Raw genomic sequence first — 13,479 nt, 5'->3', positions numbered from 1 at the left:
CCCGTGGGACCGCGGAGGTCATAGTCCTCCTCTGGGAGTCCTGTGGCTCCAGGTCCCTGCCAGCCTTGGCAGGGACACTGACTTTCCCATACTCATGTGTAGGTGTCTTATTGTAGTTTTGCTTTCCCTGCCCGTTAATTAGACTAAAGATCTTTTCAGATGTTTCTGTGCCATTTTGTTGCCTCTCTTGTGACATTCCTGTTTAAATCTTTTGTCTAAGTTTTCTGTTGTTTGTTTTGGACTTTTTGTTTGTTTCTTATTACTTTGTAGTTCTTTATTCTGGTTGCTGTTAATAGTCTTTATTGGTTATGTGTATTGCAAATATCTTCTAGTTTGCACTTGTCTTTTTACTTCCTTATGATGTCTTTTGATGAGCAAAATTTTTTAATTGAAATGCTGAATTTAATCTTATGATTTGCACTTTCTGCATTCCATTTTGGAAATCATTTTCTGCCTGGAAGTCATAGATATTCTCTTTAGTGGTCTAAATATCTTTAGCCTGTCACATGTAGCTTTTTACTCTGCCTTGAGTAGATTCCCTTTCCCCCTGGCTGCTTTTAATATTTTTCTTTGGCTTTCTATTCAGTGATTTTATTTTGACAATATCTGGTTGGGGTTTTTGTTTGTGTGTGTGTGTGTGTGTGCACATTTTGTTTGTTTGGTACATATTGTACTTGGAGTTGAGTATCGTGAATCTATGAGTTGATATCTTTCATTATGCTTGGAAAAACTTAACAGAAGCATGGATTCTCATATCTACTTCCACCTTCAGTCTTTGCTTTATCACACATCATGTCATCTCTGGCAAATGAAGGTGAAAAAATAATGTCAGCATTGTTTTAAGAAATAGCTTAGATCATTTGAAAGAATCTTGGGGACCCTCTGGAGTCCCCAGACCATATTTTGAGAACCTCTGGCCTAAGATTTTTGGTATTAATATTATACTAGACTCCTAAAATAGGCTGGGGAATAGTTCTTCTTTTTTCTGAACTTTGGAGTAATTTGTGTAAAATTGGAATTATTGTTTCTTGAATGTTTGGTAGAACTTGGAAAATCTTTTGGGCCTGGAATTTTCTTTATCAGAAAAGATTGTTTTTACTTCCGATTCACCTTCTTTAGTGTTATAGAGCTGTCAAGGATGGCTATTTCTGCTTGAGACTGTTTTGATAAGGTATAGGTTAAAAGAATTTTCCCATTTCATTCAAGTTTTTAAATGTATTGGCATAAGTTCATTGGTATCATCTCATCTTTTAAATACATGCAGTATTTAGTTATGGTCCCCTTTTCAGTCTAGGTATTGTGCTTTATTTTCTCTTCATCTTGATTAATCTTACCTGAATTATGTCAAATATCAATTTCTTTAGTCTTTCTCTTTTTAAAAAATTTAGCTTTATAGATCCTGTTTGGTTTTCAATTTGTGGTTTTTTTTTTATTACTTAATTACTTCTATTATCTTTGGATTTTTTTGCTGTGATAATATCTTTTTTTATGATGTTACTCATTAAAATTTGTAAAGCTCATATTTGGATACTGCTTTTGTTCCCTTAGCCCCAGTTTTGTTATATGTGAAAACAGTATGTTTTTACACTGTGGGTAATTGATAATTGGGTGGTATAATTGTTATAGTAGGTTATGGCCAGTATTTTTTTTAAAAAGCTATAGAATAATAAAAGAATAGAGTGTTCATCACATATTCTGTGGCTAATGCTGTGTACTAAGGTTAAATAAGCATTGTTTTGTGAAACTTATTTCAAATATATCTGTGTCTGTGTTAGATTACTATATAAAATGTTGTTTTATTATAGGTTTTAGTAAAAAAAAGAAGTTTAAACCACTGTATTAAAAGGCAGTTTGTCTAACATTTAGGAAAGATTTCAAACGTGGCTGCACAAAATAAGCATATGAGGGGCTTGCTAGTTTGACACATTCTGTGACCTTATTTTAGGCCTCCTGACACAGCCCTCCAGTGCTGGAGCCAAGGACTCTGTTTTAACAAACTCTGCCTGTGAAGTTCTTACAGTTCAGGTGTTTGAGAACCACTGATTCAGGATATAGATAGACTCTGAGAGCCTGTTGGGCAGTTCCGACACGGGGCTTGTGGAGAGTACAGCTCCTTGCATGCATCTGTCCCAAGGCCGCTTCTTTTCTCGCTCCAGGGGGGACATGGGGAAAGAAGGAAAGCGATAGGGTGGGCCTGGTGGTAGTAGGGGTCAGGGACTGACTGGAAACATCTTGTTCATTGTTAGGATGACAGGAAACATGAAATAGCTCTCGTGCCTGCATTTCTGTCATGGAATCGATTAGTGTGTGTTGAATGACTAATGTATATACCCCAAAGATGATTATCTTTAAGGGTAAAATGTATAAACTTTCATACATTAGTCCATGACAGTCATTGTTTTTGGTATGTTCCAGACCATGGTCTCAGATACAACAGATACAAGTTGAAATCATTAATGATCATTCAGCACATTTTACCCCCAAAGCTGGTAATGATTGCAACATTCAGGGCTTGACAGGACCCTACTTAACTAGGCAGGAAGCAGTCTTACCATGTAGGCATGATTGGAGAGAACTCTGTTTAGCCACAGTGAAAATGGTTCATAAACCCTAAGATGGTCTATGAGCTTTTCAATTATTTCCCTTTATATTAACGTGTGCTCGGTCACTCAGTTGTGTCTGACTCTGTGACCCCATGGACTGTAGCCCACCAGGCCCCTCTGTCCATGGAATTTCCCAGTCAAGAATACTGGAGTGGGTTTCCATTTCCTACTCCAGAGGATCTTCCCAACCCAGGGATCAAACTTGTGTCTCTTGAGCCTCCTGCATTGGCAGGTGGATTCTTGACCACTAGCGCCACCTGGGGTTTTAATAACTTTTCTGAAAGATCAGAAAGTAGAATGAGACCATTTTGAAGACTGGATTCTTGACACATGGAATGCTGAAGTCACTTTTTGCAGTGACATGTCTGTGACAGATGAAGGAATCATGCTCAAGGTATTGACATAGTGGGTGGGCATCAGGTGTTGGGGGGCTTGTTTGGCAAAGGATCTTAATTTGGGGTCTACAGGGTACTTTGCATTTTCAGCTGAGGACTGAAGTTTTTTTTTTATATCTCAGTCCATGATGCTTATTGGCTGTTTCATTGCTACATAACACACCACCACAACCTTACAAACAACAAAAGCAATAGCAATCATGTACTTGCTCAGGATTCCACTGTCTATGCAGAACTCGTTGGGGATGGTTCATGTTGGCTCCACATAGTTTCTGGGGTCTTCCTGAGCTTCCTTACAGCTAGCTTCCAACAGCTACAGGGTCTTTTAAAGCCTGGCCTCAGAAACCCCAGAATCTCCCTTCTGCCACTTTCTCTTGGCCAAACCAAGTCCATCCCGGATTCAGGTGGAAGGGAAAGAGATTCCACGTTGTGAATGGACAAGTGGCATGCACATTCATCAGTGGGAAGAATTGTTGGCATCTGTCTTTAGAAACCGATCTACCTCACTTCTTTTCCTCTACCTCTCCTTTCCTCCTTTCCTGTTTCTTTCTTCATTTCTTCCTTCCATTGAAATGTGCCAACTATCCTCTTATTATCAAACATCAATATATATTTATTTAAAGATTAGCCTTTTTTTCACTAAAACCCGTTTCCCCTTTCTTGATATTTTCCCAGTGGTGTTTTTACATTGTGCATTTTGTTATTTATTTACTTTATCAATTCAGTTCAGTCGCTCAGTTGTGTCCAACTCTTTGTGACCCCATGGACTGTAGCATGTCAGGCTTCCCTGTCCATCACCAGCTCCTGGAGCTTGCTCAAACTCATGTCCATCGAATCGGTGATGCCATCCAACCATCTCATCCTCTGTCATCCCCTTCTCCTCCCGCCTTCAACCTTTCCCAGCATCAGGGTCTTTTCAAATATCAGTTCTTCGCAGGGTCAGAAATCCCTCTTCATTGTTTCATCAGATTGCTTAAGGGAAAGAAATAGGCCGATTGAAAATGACCCGGTCCTCTCAAGGGTCGTCTGTCGCCCTGAAGGCTTCATTTTCCTCTCTTCTCCCCTGGTAACCAGGAGTGTGAGGAGGAGGCTGTCGGGGTCATTATGTGTGCGTCGGTCAAGTACAACATCCGGGGTCCCGCCCTCATCCCGAGAATGAAGACCAAGCACCGCATCTACTACATCACCCTCTTCTCCATCGTCCTGCTGGGTCTCATCGCCACGGGCATGTTTCAGTTCTGGCCGCACTCCATCGAGTCCTCGGGCGACTGGAGCGTGGAGAAGCGCAGCGTCCGAGACGTGCCGGTGGTCAGGCTGCCGGCCGACAGCCCGGTGCCCGAGCGCGGCGACCTCAGCTGCAGGATGCACACGTGTTTCGACGTCTACCGCTGCGGCTTCAACCCCAAGAACAAGATCAAGGTGTACATCTACCCGCTGAAGAAGTACGTGGGCGAGGCGGGTGTCCCGGTGAGCAGCACCATCTCCCGGGAATACAACGAGCTGCTCACGGCCATCTCAGACAGCGACTACTATACCGACGACATCACCCGCGCCTGCCTGTTCGTCCCGTCCATCGACCTGCTCAACCAGAACTCGCTCCGCGTGAAGGAGACGGCGCAGGCGCTGGCCCAGCTCTCCAGGTATCTGCAGGTCTCCCAGAAACTAGGGGCAGGGGAGGGGCAGAGCCGGTTTCCAGCCGGCGGCTCATCTCCTGTCTCCTAGGTGGGCACGTGGATGAGCCGCTGACTTGTAGGAGGACCCGCGCTGCGGGCACCCGTTCTCTGCACCATCCTCTTGGGCCACTGCTGTGGGTTCCCAGCTTCTTAACATTTAGAAGCTAAGAAGGGCTCATCTTCCCATGCCTTTCCTTTTAAATGTAAATGCCTTTCCCCACCTCCCCTCTTTATTACTCACATATACACATTCACTATAAAAAGCTTGAAAATACAGTTAAGCCAAAAGAAGAAAGTAAGAGTCATCCCCTAAGCCTGCTTTTGAGATAATCATTAATATTTTGATGCTGATTCTCAGTCGTTTCTTTGTAGAACATATACAGGGGCACACATGTATGCATTTTAGTATATTTATGCACATGTATACATATGTGTGTGTATAACATTTTGGTCAAGAGTAGGCTCACACAGCAAAGCGTATTCTTGTGCTGCCTTTTCCCCTTCATTTACCATGAATGTGTTTCTAAATAATTTCATCTTCGTATGTCAGTGCAGTATGACATATACTCAGAACATGTATGTATTCGTATATACAGTTCTGTATGGGATTCCATTTTGCACACATTCCTTAATGTACTTAATTAGCCTTCTGTATTTCTTTGTGTTCCTGTAACCAAATGGTGAACATTGCAGTTGTGTTCAGATTTCCATCAGCGTAAGCAGTTCTGCAGTGGACCAGCTTGGAGGACACATCCCCCAGCTTTCCTTTGGAGGAGCCAAGCCAGTACCCGGAGCAGTGTTGCAGTCTCCAGGCATGCAGTTTGCCTTCCTGAGAAGGGCCCCGTTTTGGGTCAGGGATGCTTGCCACTTGTCATCCGGCTTCCTTTGTGGCTCAGATGGTGAAGAAGCTGCCTAATGCAGGAGGCCCGGGTTTGATCTCTGGGTCTGGAAGATTCCCTGGAGAAGAGAATAGCAACCCACTCCAGTATTCTTGCCTGGAGAATCCCCATGGGCAGAGGAGCCTGGTGGGCTGCAGTCCATAGGGTTGCACAGAGTCAGACACAACTGAACGACTAACACTTTCACTTGTCATCCAGAAACTGACTGACTTGTCTGTTTCTTCACAGTTGATGTGTGAATTCTACATGTTTACTCTCTTAATAGATGGGATAGAGGTACCAATCACCTCCTGTTCAACATGTTGCCTGGAGGCCCCCCAGATTATAACACGGCCCTGGATGTCCCCAGAGACAGGTAGGTATATTTGGGGTTGTCCGCCTGATGGGTTTCTGAGCATTAAGTCAACATAGGCCCCTTTAATTCACGTGAAATCATATTTCTAAGCTCACTAGGATGTAACTTTGTAGTCAGAATTGTATGTTCAAGTGGAAGATTGTCCTCAGTATTTTCCTCCCCGAGACCTGGAAGCACCGAGACATGCCGGAATCTGTCATGGGAAACTAATGGAGGGTTAGGTTCCAGTGGAGCATCTTAGAAGTCTGTCTTGTCTTCTTAGTCTGGGTTGTGTGCTCCTGAGCACACCCCCATCCCCCTAAAAGGCCTGGTTTGTACCAGTGGCTTATGTCAGCTCTCTGCACACTTGGGAGCCTTAAATAGAGTCGCAGCTCCTGAGGGGAGCGGGCGGGGACGTGTCACTGGAGCCTGTAACGTCTGGGAAGTGAGGCACTCTAAGTATCGCTTACTCTCTTCTTTCCTTCCTTTCTAATGAAACTTCCAAGCAGGCAGAAGTGGCGTGGGGTGGCCACGATGGCGATTCAAGTCCAGGTACTGTGTATTTGGCCCTTTCGTATACCGACGGCGTCGCTTCCTGGAAGCCTCAGAAGGGGGGTGCCCCTTGAAGGTTCCTCACCTGGTACTTGGTCTGAGGCTCCGAAGAGAGCAGGAAGTGTGGGCCCGACATGAGGGTCCTGGGCAGCACCCACGGGAGGGGATCACTGTTAGTTCAGATATGAACTCATTTATAACTAGTTTTGTTGCAGTTGATGTTTAATTCTTGAAATCATTATTACTGAAAGAGGTGAGAACAGCCTCAGGCCCGCTGTGGTCTCCACTTATTTGAGGTCAACATCGTCCTTTATGAAAATCCACACTTAGTACCGCTTTTCCCCAGAAGATTAAATCTAAGCCCTCTTTGCTTTTATGTGCTTATCTAGAGTCAGTATTGAGTTTCGATCTGGAAAGACGATTATCAACCGCTCCCCAGCGCCATCCCTCAGCTTTGGTGTAGAAACCGTTTTCGACGATAGAGGGCAGTCAGGCCACACAAGTTCTGTAGAAACCCGCTGAACACAAGGCGATTTCTGATTTGGCTCTTAGCCCCAGCGTTCCTGAGTGCATTACTGTCTTATGCATTTGCTTGTTCTGGGAAAGTGAAATGTGTTAGAGGACAGAAAAGGGAAGGCAAAGAGGTGCTGGGAATGCAATGTCTTCACCTGCTGTTCTGGGTTTAGTTTGAGAAGGTTTATTTCTGTTTGGGACATTTCGGTTTTTGCTGACACTTTGGTATATGTATCTGATTGGGAGAAAGATTTCACTTTTATCGAGTGCACATGTTAAAAGGAGTTTCATTTCTCTGCAGGAAAGTGTCAAGTAATCAGGAGAGAGTTGAAGTTCTTGCTGGTGCTTAGGTGTTAAGGATCAGGAAGGTTAAATCGTTTTCCCTGTGCTTGTATTTTTGGAAGTGATTATAGGCAGTCCTGTAGCAAATAATGAATCATCCTATAGTCCTCCTTTATCTTTCCAGGTGGGAAATTTCACCTCCCAGCCGAGGTGGTCTTTGACTGGTTGGAGTAAGGAATAGTAGATTTGTCTGTTAATTTTTCTGATCCTTTGTCCTTGCTCCTGGATTCAGAGGAGGCAAGAACCATGCGTGTAGGATGGTTTTAGCAGAAGCTGCATATCTGGTTATTCAGGAATTAGAAAACAGGCTAGATTTAGACTGTTTCTAAGATTCCCCTGAAATCTAAAGTCAGAGGTGTGATTTTTTAAGAATTATTTGACTCAGGAAAACGCAAGGACCAGGGCTAAAGCAAATGTCAGCTCAGCAGATACATCTTTTATGTGTGAATCTGTGTTTCTCTTTCAATATTTGAAAATCCTATGTATGGTACACATATACCTTCTGGGTACAAGATTGAAACAATGTGAAACAAAGAGTAAAGTGTAAAAATATGTTTTCAAATTTTCCTCTGGTTTTACTCTTTTACTGAGAGGTAATCATTGTTCTAAAATACTGTGTATTTTTTGAGTCTTTGTTTGATGGATTTCTAGTCATATACACACACACATGTTCACCTACCCATTTTAAGTCAAATGACAGCAAATTATACATCTTCAATGCCTAACTTTACTGATCTTTGTTTTCTCAGATATATTCTATAATTTTATTACTACTTTAGATTTTGGTTATCCTTTCTTTACAAGTATCTCTCTAAAATTTCTACTTTTATATAGGTGTATATTTATTTAAACTTCTTACGGAAACATTTAAACCCGTATAAAAGGAGTACAGTGAGCCCCATGTAACCACTGTCGAGCTTTGTTAATTGTCAACTTGATTCATCTCTACTCCTACTTTCTCCCCACCGGATTATCTAGAAACAAATCTCAGATGTTGTATCATTATGCCCATAAATATTTCCATTTGAGACTGCAGAAGAGGTTTTTGTGTATAACTCAGTGACTAAGTCAAGAATCCACCTGCAATGAAGGAGACCCCTGGTTCGATCCCTGGGTCAGGAAGATCCCCTGGAGAAGGGAACGGCAACCCACTCCAGTATTCTTGTCTGGGAAATCCCATGGACAAAGGAGCTTGGTGGGCTGTAGTCCACGGGGTCACAAGGATTTGGACAGGACTGAGTGACACTTTCAGATTTTTTCAAGGGCTTTTAAAAAAGTATAACTACAGCGCTCATATCACACCTACAACAATTAACACTTAGTTCTTTAACATCACTAGATATTCACAAAATATCTAGCCATTGCTCAGATAGATACATCTCATTTTCTCTTTTTACAGTTTGACTCTGTAAACAAATGAAGATAGCCAGTAAAATTGGTCAGTTTTTTTTTTTTCCCAAACCTAACACTTGAATCTTTATATTTGAGGGATTCTCAGGCCTGATTCGGAGAAGGCAATGGGACCCCACTCCCGTACTCTTGTCTGGAAAATCGCATGGACGGAGGGGCCTGGTGGGCTGCAGTCCATGGGTTCACTAAGAGTCGGACACAACTGAGCGACTTCACTTTCACTTTTCACTTTCCTGCATTGGAGGAGATGGCAACCCACTCCAGTGTGCTTGCCTGGAGAATCCCAGGGACGGGGGAGCCTGGTGGGCTGCCATCTACGGGGTCGCACAGAGTCGGACACGACTGAAGCGACTTAGCAGCAGCAGCAGCAGCAGGCCTGATTAAAAGGAAGCAAAAGATACACTAGGCTCTGTGGCTACTCAGATGGGAGGAGGCGAGCTGTGAGAGCATCTGGGGCAGACCCAGTGTAGGGACGAGGGTCCACAAGACGGTGGGGAAGAAGGCTCACTGAGGTCCCTGAGTCTGCAAGTCCCAGGAAGTGCCGAAGGTGCTGGCCAACACTCCCAGTGATGGAACACCTGGCCTGGTGTGAGTCGTGGTCCTCAGGGTCATGCTTTCTTAGGTGCGTGGTTCCCATTCAGTCTCTCTCAGCTTCGGAACGGATCCCCAATTTGGGGGTACATAATGGGGAAACAGAATGCGATTCTCAGCAATTCACTTTTCAGTCAATGTAAAACACATGTGCTGTAGAACAAGAGAGGCTTACAATGTTTTCTCCATGGGTGATGTTCAGGAACGCTTGGCAGAAGATATGGTGATGTGGAGTGGAGGTCTTGTCAGCAGCAGGGTGAGTGTGAGGCTTGTTTGACTAATTGCAGCGGTGGCTCCTCCTGAGGTCTCCAGCGAGATTGCACCTGCGTGATCTGTGACATGAGACACGCTTCCGGCCGCCTGCTTTCCTCCTGCAGTGCTAAGCCCCTCCCGCAGGCCCGGGGCCCCCGGGACCGCAACAGTGCAAGCTGGTGTCGTGTACACCTGCTTCCTTTCTTACCACATACGCTCGCTGCTTCCTCTGGGGCGTGGGTGTGATTACATCACCGAGCAGCCCGCTTACCTGGGCCGCCTGGTGCCGGTTTATTGGATCCATGTTTACTTCCCTGCACGTCGATCGTGGGGGCCCCTGCAGTCTGCTTGCCATCATGGTCATGGAACCCACCCAAATTCATGTTGGACGGAGTCACTGCCGAATGCTAATCAGGAAAAATGAGACCGTGTGTTGTTACTACGGCTAGTCATTAAGTTTTACAGAGCGGACTGGCAGCTGGAGAGGTGTTCCAGCCTGCACATTACCTCCCTAACCAGTTCTTGGTTTCATAAAGCTTAAACAAACAGATTGGGATTTCCAGGGGTGGTTTGGAAATCTTTGAACTTAAACTGGTCATGTAAGAAGGGAATGTAGGCTGTCATCAGGGCAGGGAGGGGATTGGTAGCAATCAAGATTGCAAAACATGTGGCTTTGCAGGTCATACATTTTGGCTCAGACTGCGCCATGCATGGACCTGGCAGCACTCTGCCCCAGTAAGTGATCTGATGGGCTCAGGGGTCCCCCTGGGACGGAATAACCGTAAACGTTGGTGTGATGTACACCTGCTTCCTTTCTAATGAAGTGTCACTGTACTACTTGCTGCATCCAGTTAGAGCAGCGTGTTCATGGTTTTCTAATTAAGGGGAATAAAAGCTCGTGTGGAAGAACTTGCAGGAGAAGTATTCGAGGTCAAGTTCTGGACTCTGCTTCCCGTGGAAGGAGTGGGGTTGATAAGACTGAGTAGCTGGGACAGGTGGTGAGAGCTGGCAGAGGCTACACAGTGCACACGAAGCTTTGGGATGGCAGTGGAAAGAACTGCTCTGGTGGGAACTGGAGCGGGCTGGGGCGTAGGCAGGTGAGATGGGGTACTTTGCTGTCACTGTGGCTTTTTTTTGCCCATTGCCCCCTTTATTTTGCCCATTGTCCCCTGAGCTTCCGGTCAGTGGGACACCAAGTGGCTGCCCCAGCCAGTCATCCTGTGCAGTCTTGTTGCTATTCCTGTTACTGTAAATGTGTTTAAGAGTCAGGGCCTCCTTGGTGGCTCAGATGGCAAAGATTCTACCTGCAATGCGGGAGGCCCTGGTTTGATCACTGGGTCAGGAAGATCCCCTGGAGAAGGGAATGGCAACCCACTCCAGCATTCTTGCCTGGACAACTCCATGGACAGAGGAGCCTTGAGGGCTACAGTTCATGAGGTTGCAAAGAGTTGGACATGATGGAGCTGCTGACACTATCACTTTCACCATCTGTGACTTTTGGGAGAGGTGAATGGGATCCAAGTAAGGTAGCAGAGGGGCCGATTGTAGGCTGTCCTCCTGGCTGTGCTGTATTTTAAAATAAGGAAAGTAAGGACAGACTGCTTAGGACCCCAGAGGAAGGCAGGTGACTCAGGAATAGGATGCAGCTAGTGTCCTGCTGCTGCTGCTGCTAAGTCGCTTCAGTCATGTCCGACTCTGTGTGACACCATAGACGGCAGCCCACCAGGCTCCCCCATCTCTGGGATTCTCCAGGCAAGAACACTGGAGTGGGTTGCCATCTCCTTCTCCAATGCATGAAAGTGAAAAGTGAAAGTGAAGTCGCTCAGTCGTGTCTGACTCTTAGCAACCCGATGGACTGCAGCCCACCAGGCTCCTCTGTCCATAGGATTTTCCAGGCAAGAGTACTGGAGTGGGTGCCATTGCCTTCTCCGAGCTAGTGTCCAGGAGATGCTATTGTACTTGGTAAACATCAGCTGTGGTCGATACTGTTATGAATATCCAGCTACCCGTTTCCACAGAGCTTATCAGAACAAAGACCGTCTCTTTCTCATCGTTTGACAAAACCCTTTGCTTTTCAGGGCTCTGTTGGCTGGTGGTGGCTTTTCTACGTGGACTTACCGGCAAGGCTACGACGTCAGCATTCCTGTCTATAGTCCGCTGTCAGCTGAGGTGGACCTTCCGGAGAAAGGGCCCGGGTAAGGCGCCTTGGGCACAGCCAGCTGTGCTGAGAGGTGCCAGTGAGGGCCGGCAGGGTGGGCCACGCTGCAGTCGAACCAGCAATTATAGGCCGGGGCCCTTGAGGGTCCGTGTTTCCTGTCCCACCCCACCCTTATTTATCCTTGAGTTCTCTCTCTCTCTCAGTCAGTTTTCAGCGCTGTCTACCAAGCTCCCCAAATCAGAAATCTAGTTGCCGTCCATAAGTCTTTCCTCTACCTTACTTCCTGTGTGGAATTCCAGGCTTCCAGAAGGAAAGCAGGCGTTCAGCATAAATCCTGTCTTTCAGACAGTTTTCCCCCGAAATCGTAGTTCCCACGCCCCAGCCAAGGGCCAGCCTTTCAAAGAAGAGAGCCGCCAGGCCTACTGTGTTAAGTCCGTTCTGCATCAGGCACTGTGGGCAGCTGACAGGCGGAGGTTGGTGATGCCCCTAAGCCTCTGCCATGCGCAGAGCGGCCCCTCACCACAAAGCATCATTGGGTCCAAAGGTCAGCAGTGTTGTGGCCGGAGAAAGCCTGGGGGAGACAGGGTGAGCAGTCTTAAGATGGCTCAGACTAAACTCTCTATCATCTACTCTCCCGAGTGTAATCTAGGTCTCTAATGCTGGTTTAGGACTGGCACGTCCCTTCAGATTTAATCCAGGGAAGAAAACACACTGAAAGGAAAAGATTGAGAGAGATTGAAATGAAGGAGAGCAAACCACAATGAACAGTACCTTCAGATAATAGTTTCCAAGAATTACAAGTTTGCTCTGTTGGTAATTTCCTGGTAACTTGATCTCTAATTTTTTTTTTTGATCTCTAATTTTTATGTGTAACGACTGAAATGACGATCCTTAGATGGATTAAGGTTGCTGTTGATTTCTAGAGTCCTAAGCAGTCTGTCTTCAAGAGCAGAAGGATGCTCAGGACCGCAGGGGGATGGTCCTCCCCCGCTGGACAGGCGGTGGATTTCTGTGGCCCGACGGGACCCACCCCCTCCATTTTCCCTCCAGGGTTTGCAGTTGGGCCCTGCAGTTGTGCTGTTTCTTTTACAAACAACACTCTTCTGCCTCAGGAGAGGAAAAAAGTAAAAGCAAAGCAAAGGCAGGCTCTAGACTCATTGCACTTTCCAGGGATCTGGGAGGAGACATTCTGGGTGACCTCACGGCAGCTTTTGGAATCTGTTGCTCTTTGTGAGAGTTGCTTTTTAAGGGAATTCCCACATCTCTTGAGGGCTGCATAGAGTAGCAAGAGCTTTGTTTTTATTTTTATTTTAAATCTCTCTCAATATTGTCCAATGGGAAGCTGAGGATCGTTGCTATTGATAGCTTCTTCTCACAGCTGTGTTGGCCTCAGCTGGAATTCTCGTCATTTCTCTCTCTAAAAGGAACTAAATTGGGAGTTTACAACGGTTACTATGGAGGGAAACTTGGAGTTCTCAGCATGATTTTGCTGAAGCTTCGATATCAGCCCTGCTGGGAGGAAACATGAAAGTCATAGCTGGTCATTTTAGTCCTCGAAAGAAAAACAAATCCACCTTAAGATTTTGTTTGCTTAAAACTAAAATGGGCCTACTCCACCAACCCACCATCTGCCAGGTCAGGGTGAGCCAGCATGCAGGCAGGGGAAACATATTTAGACTCTTGTTCACATCTGCACAGTTATGTAGAAAATGGTAGTGTTGGGTGGGGCCCCACTGAGCGTGGTGACTGAGTGTCTA

At 45.6% G+C, this 13,479-nt stretch overlaps 1 protein-coding gene across 3 annotated transcripts in view; it reads left to right on the top strand.

The window, feature by feature from the left end:
• Positions 1-13,479, top strand: part of EXT2 (exostosin glycosyltransferase 2) — a 138,168-nt gene that overhangs the window by 7,092 nt on the left and 117,597 nt on the right. For all 3 annotated transcript variants that reach the window (XM_020902961.2, XM_070473137.1, XM_070473138.1), the window contains exons 2-4: positions 4,073-4,638; positions 5,836-5,925; positions 11,643-11,759. In XM_020902961.2, the coding sequence (XP_020758620.2) occupies positions 4,103-4,638; positions 5,836-5,925; positions 11,643-11,759 (743 nt within the window). In that variant the 5' untranslated portion in view covers positions 4,073-4,102. The remainder of the gene's footprint in view (positions 1-4,072; positions 4,639-5,835; positions 5,926-11,642; positions 11,760-13,479) is intronic.

This window comes from Odocoileus virginianus, chromosome 10 (genome assembly GCF_023699985.2).
Source record: "Odocoileus virginianus isolate 20LAN1187 ecotype Illinois chromosome 10, Ovbor_1.2, whole genome shotgun sequence".
NCBI lineage: Eukaryota > Metazoa > Chordata > Mammalia > Artiodactyla > Cervidae > Odocoileus > Odocoileus virginianus.
The sequence above is the reverse complement of the archived record's forward strand: the minus strand, read 5'-3'. Positions and strand labels throughout refer to the sequence as shown.